At 44.4% G+C, this 12822-nt stretch overlaps 1 protein-coding gene and 1 long non-coding RNA gene across 2 annotated transcripts; one reads left to right on the top strand and one right to left on the bottom strand.

Moving 5' to 3' along the window:
* Positions 1-4689: 4689 nt before the first annotated feature.
* ikzf4 (IKAROS family zinc finger 4) lies at positions 4690-12088 on the bottom strand. Its single transcript, XM_062542100.1, has 8 exons — positions 11950-12088; positions 10527-10584; positions 10251-10355; positions 9736-10041; positions 9251-9418; positions 8001-8153; positions 7570-7701; positions 4690-5687 (listed from the first exon to the last, which is right to left on the bottom strand). Exons 2-8 carry the CDS (start codon positions 10564-10566, stop codon positions 4690-4692), a joined length of 1902 nt encoding a protein of 633 aa, XP_062398084.1. The 5' UTR covers positions 10567-10584; positions 11950-12088.
* LOC134088184 (uncharacterized) lies at positions 11388-12240 on the top strand. The gene is made up of 2 exons (XR_009939915.1): positions 11388-11527; positions 12009-12240. It is a non-coding gene; the product is annotated as an uncharacterized LOC134088184 (long non-coding RNA).
* The last annotated feature ends 582 nt before the right edge of the window (positions 12241-12822 follow it).

Raw genomic sequence — 12822 nt, 5'->3', positions numbered from 1 at the left:
CAGGCCATAGAAGATTAGAAAATGGATAATTACACATAAATCAGAGTTCCCAGTTATGGATTTTCTGGAATATCATAGAATTTTGGAATTTTACTTGCCAAAATACATTAATACAATATATTTCCTCACATAATTGGTGTTGAATATTAACATCTGTATCTGATTCTTAGCTTTACTAAATATTCTTGAATGAAATGAATCATTTATTATATAGTAAATCATGAAATTTACATTGGACTGAGAGGATAACTCTAAAAGCATACAGATGGTCTGATTACTTTGGAGTTTTTGTCCCCCCTTACTGTAAGTGGTCCTTAGACTTTTTTTGTCTTGCAAAACACATTGGTCATGGATGCAGTCATAGCCAGGTTTTACAATGCCAATGGCAGCCGTCTTTGACAATCTGATGTATTTTCCAATGGATCGTTAGAAGCATCAGCACTCCTGTGGCAAAATATGGCTGTGTAGTGTTCTGTCACTGGTAAACTCACGCACAGCATTTTCTAGCTCAAAGATTTTTGCAAGTGGAGCAGATAGACATTTTTTTTGTGTAAACAGAGCATTCTGGTTGGGATTAACATGGAAACACTTAATTGTAAGTCTACATCTATGGATACTGAAAATCCATTCATTTGTTTGGTCTAAAAGTCCTGCACTTACCAAGTGTTTAAATCAGACTGCAACTTATTTTGTGACCCCCTCCTGTTCCAGAAACCACTGCTTTAAACTTTTTATATTAGTGCTTGAGCAGGTCTAGAAAAGTATGTAATTGTAAAATGTTTTGCAGACTTAAGATATTGAAAATGTCAAAATACAAAGCTGTTCAATCTACAAAAAGGAGCATTCTTAAAGAAAATGTATTAAAGAAATGTAGAGAAAGTCTTGAATGTGCCCTTTCTGAAGTGGATAAGCACCCTGTATTGATATTGATAAGTCTTTATGGACATGTGTATGATCAAAGCGAGTTTGCAGTGGAAAATGTCTTTTGTCGTGAGCAATTGAAAACAGATCATAATTGTGGGGGGATTTTTTTTTTCAAGTAAAATTCACAAATGTCTGAAATAGACGAGATCAGCAAGTAGACAAGGATTCAAAATGCACAGAAATTTTTGTTTAGTATTCTTTTTTCAATGTGAACAGAATGGTTTACAACAAATAGTACTTTATTGGACATGAAAAATTACTTCAACTGAATGTTGGGTTACACTCATTTTTAAAACAGAATCAAAGAAACAATACCTCTTGAAACCAACACACATTTTAAAGACCATGAGGCAGTTTTATATTTGAACAAATTTGAGGTAAAGAGTTTTTTTCTTTGTCATATATATAGTATTTTTTCTCTCACAAAATATTTAAAAACATTGAACCCCCGAAGAACGCCCGTGTATCTAAGTGCAGGGACTTGCAACATTCAACCTCCAACTATCCTCTATTCTCAGTTGCTGCGAGTAAAGGTTGCTTCACAGTTCATACAAAATTCATAGAAGTTCATCACACATGTATCAGGATTGGAAGAGACTCCAACTGGGGAGAAAAATCAGCCAGGCTGGCAGGTTGGGGTAAAAGAAGTGGGAAATTTTGCGACTAAAAATTCCACAAGTTCAACAAGTTCCAGACCCACCCTCCCTCCCACCCGCTGACAGAAAAGCACACATGCTACCTTCTCACCCATACATATGGTAGAATTATTTACATAATTTCTTTCTCAACCTTTAAGTGCATTCATAATCATAGATCTGATTACTCTCATTAAATAACTTCAAGTACATCTCTAAGAGTTTGCAACTAGAAGAGACAGGATCCTCTCCAAAGAAGGACGCAAAGCCATCGACCTACCTTAAGTGAAATACTGGATTTTGGTCTCATGAAGGGTCCACTCCATTTTCATTATCATTAGTAGGCTATAAAACTGCACAGACCCTTACATACATTTGGAGGTTTTCTGGTGCTTAAAAACTAGCAAAAGGTGCAACTCACTGGACCAGTGGATCACACATAGGGTTTGGGATATAGCTAACCACCTCCACAAAGGCAATGGGACACACATGGGCTATAACCAAGAACCCTCAAACCACGGTCAACTGTACAAAAGCGGATAACAAACCAACTTTAAAAATAAAATCTTTGATATAGACTAAATGCATTCCTTGGAGCTGAAGCGTCATATCATTTCATGTCTCTGTTTGTGCAATAGGATATCTTGGTAAAACAAGCCACAACACACTGACTTTGGGTAGGACGGTACAAGAAATGCTCTGCAACTATATTTCACGTTATGTGTGACTTCTTGTCTTCCAATTAAGCAGCAGCTAAATGCAGTCTGGGTTAAAAAGTACCTTAATGCATTAAGTTATCTGTGGTGTAATGAAACAAGACAAGCGCACAGACGTTAAGTTCAATCTTAATGGCAGAAGTCACACAATCAGGCAAGCACCGTATTTTTTTTTTCTACAAGGGGAGAAACTTCAGTTGGGTCTGCCTTGACCTCATACCCCTTCAATAGGAAAATAGCATTTATAGAATTTTAAAAACAACACACTTTAATCTGGTCTTCATAACCTACATGTATCAAATTGTTACTTGGTTTCTAAATAGCATTTTTAATATCAGAAATCAGTGCAATAGAGCAATTTCAGGAAAAACAAAAAAGAGAATATGTTCCAAAGCTCAGTCAAGTCATTACGATCTCAAACTCCAAAGCCTAAAAAAAAGAAGAAAAGAGTACCTCGACATCCTCGAGCCAAACAAACCAACGAAACAAAAGGAAAAAAAAAAAAAAGAAACACTCACATTTGAGCAGAGAGTTAGAAAGTGCAAACCTCCATAGAGGTAATGGCCCCTCCCCCTCTTCCCTCAGAACCCACATCACCCAGACACGGCAGTGTGTTTGATCTGCACCAGTGGATTAAGGCTCCTCATGTCCTCATACCCTCATGCCCTCTCTCTCTCTTACACACTTACAGTACACACACACACTCTCTTTCTCTCTCTCTCTCTCTCACACACACACACACACACACACACACACACACACACACATTTCTCTCCATCCTTTCCCCTCTTCATCTTTCAAGACATACAGGGCTGAACCCAGAGCCACTCTGCACAGCCCAGATTAAGGGAGAATATCACAAAAAAAGTGGAAAGATAAGTTACCTCAGGAGGAAAAGAAAGAGACAAGAAGCAAGCTAAGAAGCGCACGGCCGTGAGCATGGGAACGAAGCCCCTGGTACTTGTACGTTGGACTGGCTGGCCCACAAGCAGTGGCTGGTAATGCCAGGGGCTTTCCGCTCTGCTGAAGGACAAAACAACGCTCTCCGACAGCCATGTGAAAAAAATCGCCCTTTGAAGCGCCAACAACACCGACAACGTCACAAGTTAACAATCATGAAATCGAGGCACAAGGAATAAGCAGGCCCTATCTAACTAACAGTCCGTCAGGAGAAAAAAAAGGTTCCCTCTGCCACCATGCTCCATCACTAAGGCAAAAATAGTTCATTTCATGCAACACAACACTGACACATACAATACACAAAAATATTAAAAGACCACTGGAACGCCCCCACTGTGCCTGGGGAAGTTCCTTGGACAGCGGTGATGTGTTGATAGTCGACCACCTTTAACCTCCGACATTTCGGCTACAAAGAAATAATCATCACATTTCCAACACTGTGCATTTATACATCCGGGAATTATAACAAGGTGTATACGAAGCAAAGGATTAAGGCATAACACATCTGTACTCCCACTTCTATGGCTACTGGATTTCTTTCACCGCTTTCCTTCCAACAGCGCTGATTTTGAAACACTCATCCTACACTCCTTAATGAGACACCACCTCTAGAATCTCCTTTCCTCAATTCATCTCATTTCATCACACACAATCTGTGATTTAAAAACAAAATGTGCGCAGTCTGACTCAAAACTGATATGCTTTGAGTATTTTCCACTAAGAGTGGAAATTCCCTCCCCTATCATTCTTGTCTAAAACACACACACACACACACACACACACACACACACACACGCACACACACGCACACACACACACACACACACACACACACACACGCACGCAGACGCACGCACAGACACACACGCACACTACCAGCGCATCAGACTCCTTTAGCAGCGAAACAAGCACCACATTTTCCTACCGCCCCTAAGCCCTCACCGATTAAAAGGTAAACTCCGTTGTAGGAAGGCACTTCTAAAGCAAAACGGCAGCGTCTTGCCTCATGAGTTGTTTTGGGAGTGCAGTCAGAGGGTGTGATTGGTCCCCCCCATCCCTCTTCCCTCCCCACCCGTTCTGGACCATCGCTCTGATCCTTCACAAACACTCTGGCTTGCAGCAGCAGCAGCCACAGCAGCAGCCACAGCAGCAGCCAGTAGATGCATTGCTGTGCAAGACATAGTGACCTGACCTGACCTCACCCGATCCGTTAGCCTTCAACAGTAAAACCTGATGTCCACTAACAATTAAAAGAAAGCAAGTGCTAAATGTTCCCTCATCCCTCCCCTCCCTCACCCCTGAGCTGGTGCAGACCAAACCACCCCGCCATGTCGTGTCAAAGCAGCAGGAAACTTCCCCACGAACCCCTTCCCCACTCCACGTCCCTGGTCCCAGGCCCACCCCAGCCCATACCACCCCGCCCAGCCCAGCCAAGGAAACATCATCTCCTCTGCTCAGCCCACCTGGTGCTCCCCGCGAACAATGTGCGAGGAGAACTCGTAGCGGTCCTGGCTGCGGTGGCCGCATATGTTGCACTCGAAGGGCTGACGGAAGCCATGGCAGCCCATGTGGATGGTGAACATGACGTGATCCAGGAAGAGGATGCGGCAGTGCTCGCAGCGGAAGGAGCGGACCGGCCGGCCGTCCCCGTCCACCACCTGCAGGGCCTCTCGACAGGGCAGCGAGGAGGAGGAGGGGGGCGAGCGCGGGCTGCCCTCCTTGACCCCCGCTGGGGTCGCGACCAGCGAGGACGCCGCCTGGGGCACGGCCAGGCCCAGCTCCCTCTCCCGGACCCGGTCACGCTCGCGCTCCCTATCCCGATCCCGATCCCGATCCGACTCGAGGTCAATGTCTTTGGCGTGGCTGGGACTGCAGTGGCGGTCTCGTAGGCCTCGGAGTGGGGTGTTGTGGTGGCTGCCCCCCTGGCCACCGGTGATGCCTCCGCCGCCGCCTCCACCTCCACCTCCCCCACCGCACTGCTCCTCTGCCATGCTCTCCGTGTCTGTGGAGTCATGGCAGCCGTTGCTGGGAGACTCTGCGGCGGACGCCATGGCGACGTGGCTCCGGCTCGTGGGAGCGTCCTCGTGGCCCTCGCCGGCCTCCCTCCCCGGCAAACCCGCCAGCCCCATGCCGCCGCCACCACCACCGCCACCGGAGGCCGACACGCAGTTCATCCTCGGGGCCAGAGAGGGCGCCATGTGAGAGGAGTACACCGAGCCGATGATGGGGGGGAACTCGGTCAGACACGGCGCGTGGGACGCCGGCAGGCGCAGCGGACGCCTGGGCTCGGCCTCTTCTCCAGTCTCGCCCACCCGCTGCCCACGCAGGTAACGACCCCCCAGGCGGCCCAGGGGGACGTGCTCGGACCCCAGCATGTCCCCCCTCTCTTTCTCAGGGCTGGAGGTGAGTTCGTAAGGTGCATCAGACAGATTCAGTCGCATGTGCTTCTCTCCTGAGCCAACGGACAAAACACCACAAAACAAACAAGGGTAAAAACTATGGATGTCTGAGAGACAACAATCTTTCGCAAAAGTACATCAAATATCTCGACTATTAAGTCCAATTATCAGTACAGCCAAAACTATAATAATATAAAATGTAATAATAAGAATTACAAAAAAAAAACTGATAAAGAAGAAGTAGTAGTGACACGATCTAGGGCCGCGTTTGAAAGTGATAAATCCTGACGGAAACAATTTTTTCCACTAGGCAGGTTATGCTTGAGCAATAAATTACATATTCCGCCAAGGTGTGGACAAGGAACACTGGAATGGAACATTTGACATGGAACATTTGAATGCGCTTATCACAAACTACCACTGTCCAAGTACGATTTATTAATCTGGCAAAGAGAACTTCTACGCTCACATATTTCCATATTGAGTGTTATCCATGAGGTAAATGCACAATCACTTTTCTATCATTCTATTCTCATATTAAAGTCTAATAGATCAATCAGATGAAGAAATCCAATGTGTCAACACATTTTCCAAAGTTCTGTTTTCTTCAATGCACAGAATGTAGAACGTGATAATGCATCTAAGTTAAAGTCCATGGGCTTGCAACCTCTCATAGACTAATCTCACTATACGACACACTGCTGCTCTTGCTTTATAAATATCAGCTCCTCCGCATGTCACTTATCTGAGTAACAGGGTATATCTAGTAATATGTATGAATACAAAAAAATAGGTCTGGAGCACCGAAGTGTAAGGAAGCCAAATTTAGATCAGGTATAGTCGCAATCTCTCTTCTGACATCTCCTCTCTTTGAACTGTTTGATCTTAGTACATCCACTATCTCCTATTCATTTGGAAAATAGGGGAGTGGATGAAAATATGTGAGTGCACAGCTTGCACCATAGTGTACTGAGGCTCATTCTGAAACAGGCTACAACACACACAGATAGACTACATTAAATTAATTATTTCAAAGCGTGGCCTACCCGCAGATTAGCGAAAGTAGCAGTATTTCAAAGCACAACCAACTTGCGTAAAGAATAAAATGGCAGTTTGGACTACAACCATCAAACTGTCAAAACGTAGACATAAGACCAATCTTCCTACGTCCACCTGATCAAAGGTCCATCTGAAATATTTAAATTCCATACAGTAATTTCCTGTGTATTAGTCACATTGTGTATATTAGCCGCAGGACAGTGTTTTGTTCAAGTTAAAAGAAACAAAACCATATTAATACCATATTAAATGTCCCCGTGTATTAACCTCATAGCTGAAGAAATTTAGCAAAATCAATATATTAGCCGTGGCTAAGTTTGGAAATTACTAGATAATAGAACTGACCTTCTGTCCGATGTCTTTCTAAATGTTTAACATTTCAGGATAGATGTAAGCACTACATCTTTCTTTTTGCAAATGTCTTCCATTAAACAAATTTAAATTATGAAACAGAATATGTATCACATAGGCCTACCATATGGTTGGCTCAAAATAGTAAAGTCCTAGACTGCATTGATCAATATAATTGTCAGGTCAAATGGATGTTATATACCATTTAGAACAAGTCCAACAAGCTACAATCACGTTTTAATAAAATTAAATTGTTGTTGAACAGCAGAAGAAATGATAATTTTTATTCCTTATTCCTTACTCCAGAACTACAACAATGCTAACATTTTAGACGCTACTGTAATTTTGTCTAATGCATTCATTTGAAAGGTAATGCTCAACGATGCGGTGAGTCGGCTTCAACCAAACTTTTCACTAATTAACATCAGCCTGGCCCTGCCCACTCAGTACCTTTGATCACACCTAACTGTTTGCTTAGGTTATGTTCTCAAACTCAGGCTCTTACAGCTCAGGGACCCTCCTTACCTAAGAACTTCTGGGGCGTCGACCTCTTTCTCTTGGTAATGCTGTTGGCCAGACGGTCAATGAAGGTCATCTTGTCAGTGGAGGGCTGGAGCAATGGGTCAGTAACCATATCCATGTTCCGGTTCTCCTCTCCTGTGCAGTGACACACACAACATCAATGAGCACGCGCGTGTGTGTGTGTGTGTGTGTGTGTGTGTGTGTGTGTGTGTGTGTGTGTGTGTGTGTGTGTGTGTGTGTGTGTGTGTGTGTGTGTGTGTGTGTGTGTGTGTGTGTGTGTGTGTGTGTGTGTGTGTGTGTGTGTGCGCGTGTGTGTGCGTGTGTGCATGCATGTACTGTATGTAAGTGGTGGGTGAATATATATGTATTGTTACATTCTAGCCCATAGAACCAGCTCCTGTGCGAGGGATGGGCTGGCTGAAGTGTTTCGTTACCCTGGGCTGTCTGGGTGCTGTGTGCAGGCTGGTGGTCCAGGCTCTGTAGGTAGCTGTGGCAGCGCTCCCGATGCTCTTCCAGTGTGCTCTGCTGCTTGTAGCTGCGGCCACAGAAACTGCACTTGTAGGGCTTTCCTACAGTGGGGGACGATACTGCGGTACAGAAACGGAGAGATAGAGAGAGAGGGGGGAGAGAGAGAGCGAGAGATGACTGGAAATGTGCAAGCTGTCAGTAGTAAGGACATGGTACCTTACAGCGATGCAGGGCAGTACAGCTGCTTTCCAGGACTACGTTCTTATCTTTTTTTTTTTTTAAACACCCACACCTGCCCTCATGCACAGCATGACGACAAGACAGGCACATCAGAATCATCAACTCAATAACAAAGGTACACCAGAATGCTTTTTGCTTTCGGAAAGACTAAAATAGTTTCCGAAAAGTTCCATAGGTGTTTGCTCAGAATAATTCCCCGAAAACCAGCGTGAGATGCTCGCCTGTGACCCGAGATGCCCCGAGATACTTGCGTCATTTCGTCGCAATCCACCATTCCTGCTCGCTGTGACTTCCCCGAATAGGTTCGTCACTTTCCAGAATGATGCTCTACCAAACCCACCCATGTCTTCTCAGGTTCACACAAGGCCCAGGTAAAAATTAATGCGAAGAGAAAACACTAACAGGATTTCCTGTTTTCATAATCGTGTAAATGTCATGTCTAGTGTGGTAGAGGTTTGCTGTGTAGAGTTTTTTTTCTTTTTTTTCTTCTTCATTATTTCCTCTGCACCAAACACCGAGATCAGCATCATGTAGGCTCCAGCCGTCGTAAAGCCCGTCTCCCCTCATTAAACCTGACTGCAGTGACACTGCCCTCCCTGCATCAATACAAATCAATACTAACACAGTCAAGGAATATCACTTGTGCAGCAAAAACAAAAAAAAAGAAAGAAAGTGTCCCACTGGCTCCTCACTCCTAACTCAGAAACAGTCTTTTACTCTGCTGCCATTTTCTGCCACGCGTTTCCATGAGGCAACCTCTCGGACTCACACGAGGCAACCTCTCGGACTCACACGAGGCTACCTCTCGGACTCACACGAGGCTACCTCTCGGACTCACACGAGGCTACCTCTCGGACTCACACGAGGCTACCTCTCGGACTCACACGAGGCTACCTCTCGGACTCACACGAGGCAACCTCTCGGACTCACACGAGGCTACCTCTCGGACTCACACGAGGCAACCTCTCGGACTCACCAGAGTGGGTGCGGAGGTGGCCGGTCAGGGCGTCTCGGCGACGACAGGCATAGTTACAGAAGGGGCATTTGAAGGGCTTCTCCCCTGAGTGCAGCTTGATGTGGCGCAACAGGTTGCCCTTTTGTGTGAAGGAGGCCCCACACTGGTTACACTGGAAAGGCCGCTCACCTGCCGAGAAAGAGTTCCTCAGCTAGGAGAACCATGTATGCTAAGGCAATGGATATGCCGACAGTGTTTCCCTTGAGATAGGGCTTAGAAGGCTATAACTTTGTAACAAAAAAACCTTTAAAACAATCAATAGTTGTTATAACAATTCAATTTACATCATAATCTTTGCAGCATATGTATCTACATTAACCTTCAGTTAGGCATAGAAAATATTGTTCAATCTCTCTCATTCTCTCTCTTCGTCTTCCACTCTCTCTCTCTCTCTCACTCACACACACACACACACACACACACACACACACACACACTCTTCTTACCCGTGTGGCTGCGTTTGTGGACCATGAGGACGTTGGGCCCGATGCAGATCATGCCGCACACATCACACTTCAGCTTGCCGTTGGGCAGCCGGATTGGTCCTGGCGAGACCGACTCCGGGCTGGCCATCTCCCCATATCCGCTCCCCACCTGGGCCCTCACGCCGATCCCCGTCTCACCGGCCCCCTCCTCCGCCGCGTCACCCTTCTCCTCCTTCCATCCCTCTTCCCTCTCTCCCCCTCTCTTCTCTGATGGAGGGGCTCCGCCTGCCTCTTCATCACTGTAGAGCTCCACCTTGATAGAGTTAGCTGGGGAGGAAATGGGATTATTACTGATTACAATAATGAGACACACTTCGGGGCAGCACAGACAACACCGGAAAAGCTATGCTCTGCTGTGTTGTGCTGTGCTGTCTGCCTGGTAGCGATTGGAAACAATTAACTGGCTACAAGTTATGTTTACCTATCAATGATCACCATTATTGCAACATTAGTGTATCGGTGTAAAGGCGACTAACCACTGAGCGAGCGACTGGGCGAGGAGTGCTGGCTGTTGGGGGTGCTTACGGTGGGTCCCCTCAGCCCTGCGAAAAACTCACGCTCTGTTGACGAGTCTCCACTGCCTGCAGACCAACACATGCACACACACACACACACACACACACACACACACACACACACACACACACACACACACACACACACACACACACAAAGAGATCTAGTTAGCGCTCAATTTCTCATTGCACAGCCTATGAGATTTTTACTTTTCAATCATAGCCACTACTCCTTACCTGACATATAAGATCGTCCATTACAGTCATCAGCATTCATTATCACTGCACCAGCTAACTGTTAAAACAAAAGATAAGAATGTTTTTGACAAGTAAATAAAAATCATAAGAATCCCATTCATCATCAAATAATTTCAAAACATGACATTTATGGAACTGTACTCACATAGTAAAATCTAAACATAAGTCTGCTACTTCACACTTCTGAGTTGCTGTGTTGCTAAGAATCTGTGTTACAGGTACCGATTCACAATAACTATATAGCATTGTTTGGAACTAATCAACACAGCAAAATATATATCTGAGACAGACGTGCAATCCCCTCCCACTTCTGTACAACTTTTCCATAAGGTCAGAGGATGTCAAGCAATTCACAATAACCAAATCTCTCCAACAATGTCAGATGCTGACTTCTAATAAAAAGAAACAAAATGCACAGCGTTTATAGGTGAACAGTTCCCCAGAAAGCCAGTGGATATAATTACCATTAAATATTAAGATTTCTAGCCCCTGTGCAAGCAGTGATTTGAAATATTGTAACAGTGAAATGGAAACATTTCCAAAACAGGGACTATTGCTCGCAAAAAAGAGAGAGAAAAACATACCTTAGTCTGCCAAGAGATGTGGATATCACAATTATGTACCATCAATATATAATATAATTCATTAAAAGCATATTTTGATAAATGGTGACAAATTGGTAAACTGACAGATTTTAGGGGGTCTGATAACGACACAGTGTGGTTGTTCTCTTTGTTCCGGTGTGGAAATACTGATTGAAGGTGAATACGTGGGTGGGCAGTCTGGAGAAAATGACAATGCCATGCTCGTGGAAGCAACAGGCTCGCGCCATCTATCTACATGGCTGTCAGAGGTTATCATTTTAATTGGACACACTAATCTGGACAAAACCGGTCTAAAACAATACACGGCCGATAATGGTACACAAGCCATCGTCTGACTGACGCTAAAACATCGACTACTCGACGATGGTAGTTCAGGTTGTTCAAATAACTTTATACGATTAAGCTGGTAGGATTGTCATAACACGCAGATGCATCTGTGTCTGTCTGGGCTATGAGGGCGAGCTAGCTATCATAGCTAACTTGCTAACAAAACGTGACAGGTTGATGTAAAGCGCCGACGTAGTCACAAATTGAATCTAACATAACCAACAGTGTAATCTTACATTCAAAATGAACGAACTGTCGATGAGTGATTGTCCTCCATGTCATTGCACAGACATGTCAAACTAAAGAGGAATAATGTTTCGTATGAGCCGTTGGCGTTGCTATGGTACCCAGCACTCGACAGATGCCGTCTAGCTCGCTAAAGTCGTCCAAAGAGATCACTGTGATTTACATCTGTGACATTTAGATTTTACGAAAATGATTGCTTACGGCTGCTTTGTTTCGTTTCTTACCTGGCGGTTGACTATGGTTAACGTATTTATTTCGCTGGTTCTCTGTTTGTTTTCCCTAGCGAAGGCAGCATCTCCGGGATCTTCTACCTGAAATCCAAAACAACTTCCGGGCCCATGCCGGGATACAGGCCCGAATAACCCTACAACGGAATCCTTGATCCATGGCGATTGCCGAAAACATCGATTTCTTGACAAAGTTGTTGCCAAAGTCCAGCGCAGAGATGTTTGCAAAAAAAACAAACAAGCAGAAAAATGGCTGACCTAGCAAACTAAAAAAGCTATCGAATGTCAGTATGTTCCACTGCCTACTTCGTTCTATCTATGAGCAATTTTAATATGAGTGGCAATGGCATAATACATATTTTACTGTTGGCCACCTTTTTTATTAATGTCATTTTATCAAATACATGTCACAGTGCAGATAGGCAAATGCCATGGCACTGGACTGCTATGAAAAATGCAGTCAACAGGTGGTGAATGAGGAAAGTCTAATTCAGTAGCCTATTTGGAATAGGCTATCGTTTGTAGGCTATTTATGATTATAGCCACTGCAATCAGTAAATACACATATATAGGCCTATATTTTGTGCGCGTGTTGGGGGGTGTGTGTTGAAAATTCTCGATACAATTTTTACAATAGCGCAATACAATGTATCCCAAGGCTGTTGCACTGCTGTCCACCACAAGATGGCATTAAAGGATAAATGGTTAGACTATATATTTTTTTTCTTTCACTCAACCACGAAATAACTTCACAGATACTTTTAAGAGCCATGTTGTCATGGTTTCATTTAGTTATCCTTCGTGGTAAGGTAGCTCACGTTATTTCATATTTTATTAGGCCTATCTGTAGCAGACCCTCCACAATAGCCT

Source organism: Sardina pilchardus, chromosome 7 (genome assembly GCF_963854185.1).
Source record: "Sardina pilchardus chromosome 7, fSarPil1.1, whole genome shotgun sequence".
Taxonomy (NCBI): Eukaryota; Metazoa; Chordata; class Actinopteri; order Clupeiformes; family Clupeidae; genus Sardina; species Sardina pilchardus.
Note: the sequence above shows the minus strand (reverse complement) of the source record. Positions and strands in the feature narration are given on the sequence as shown.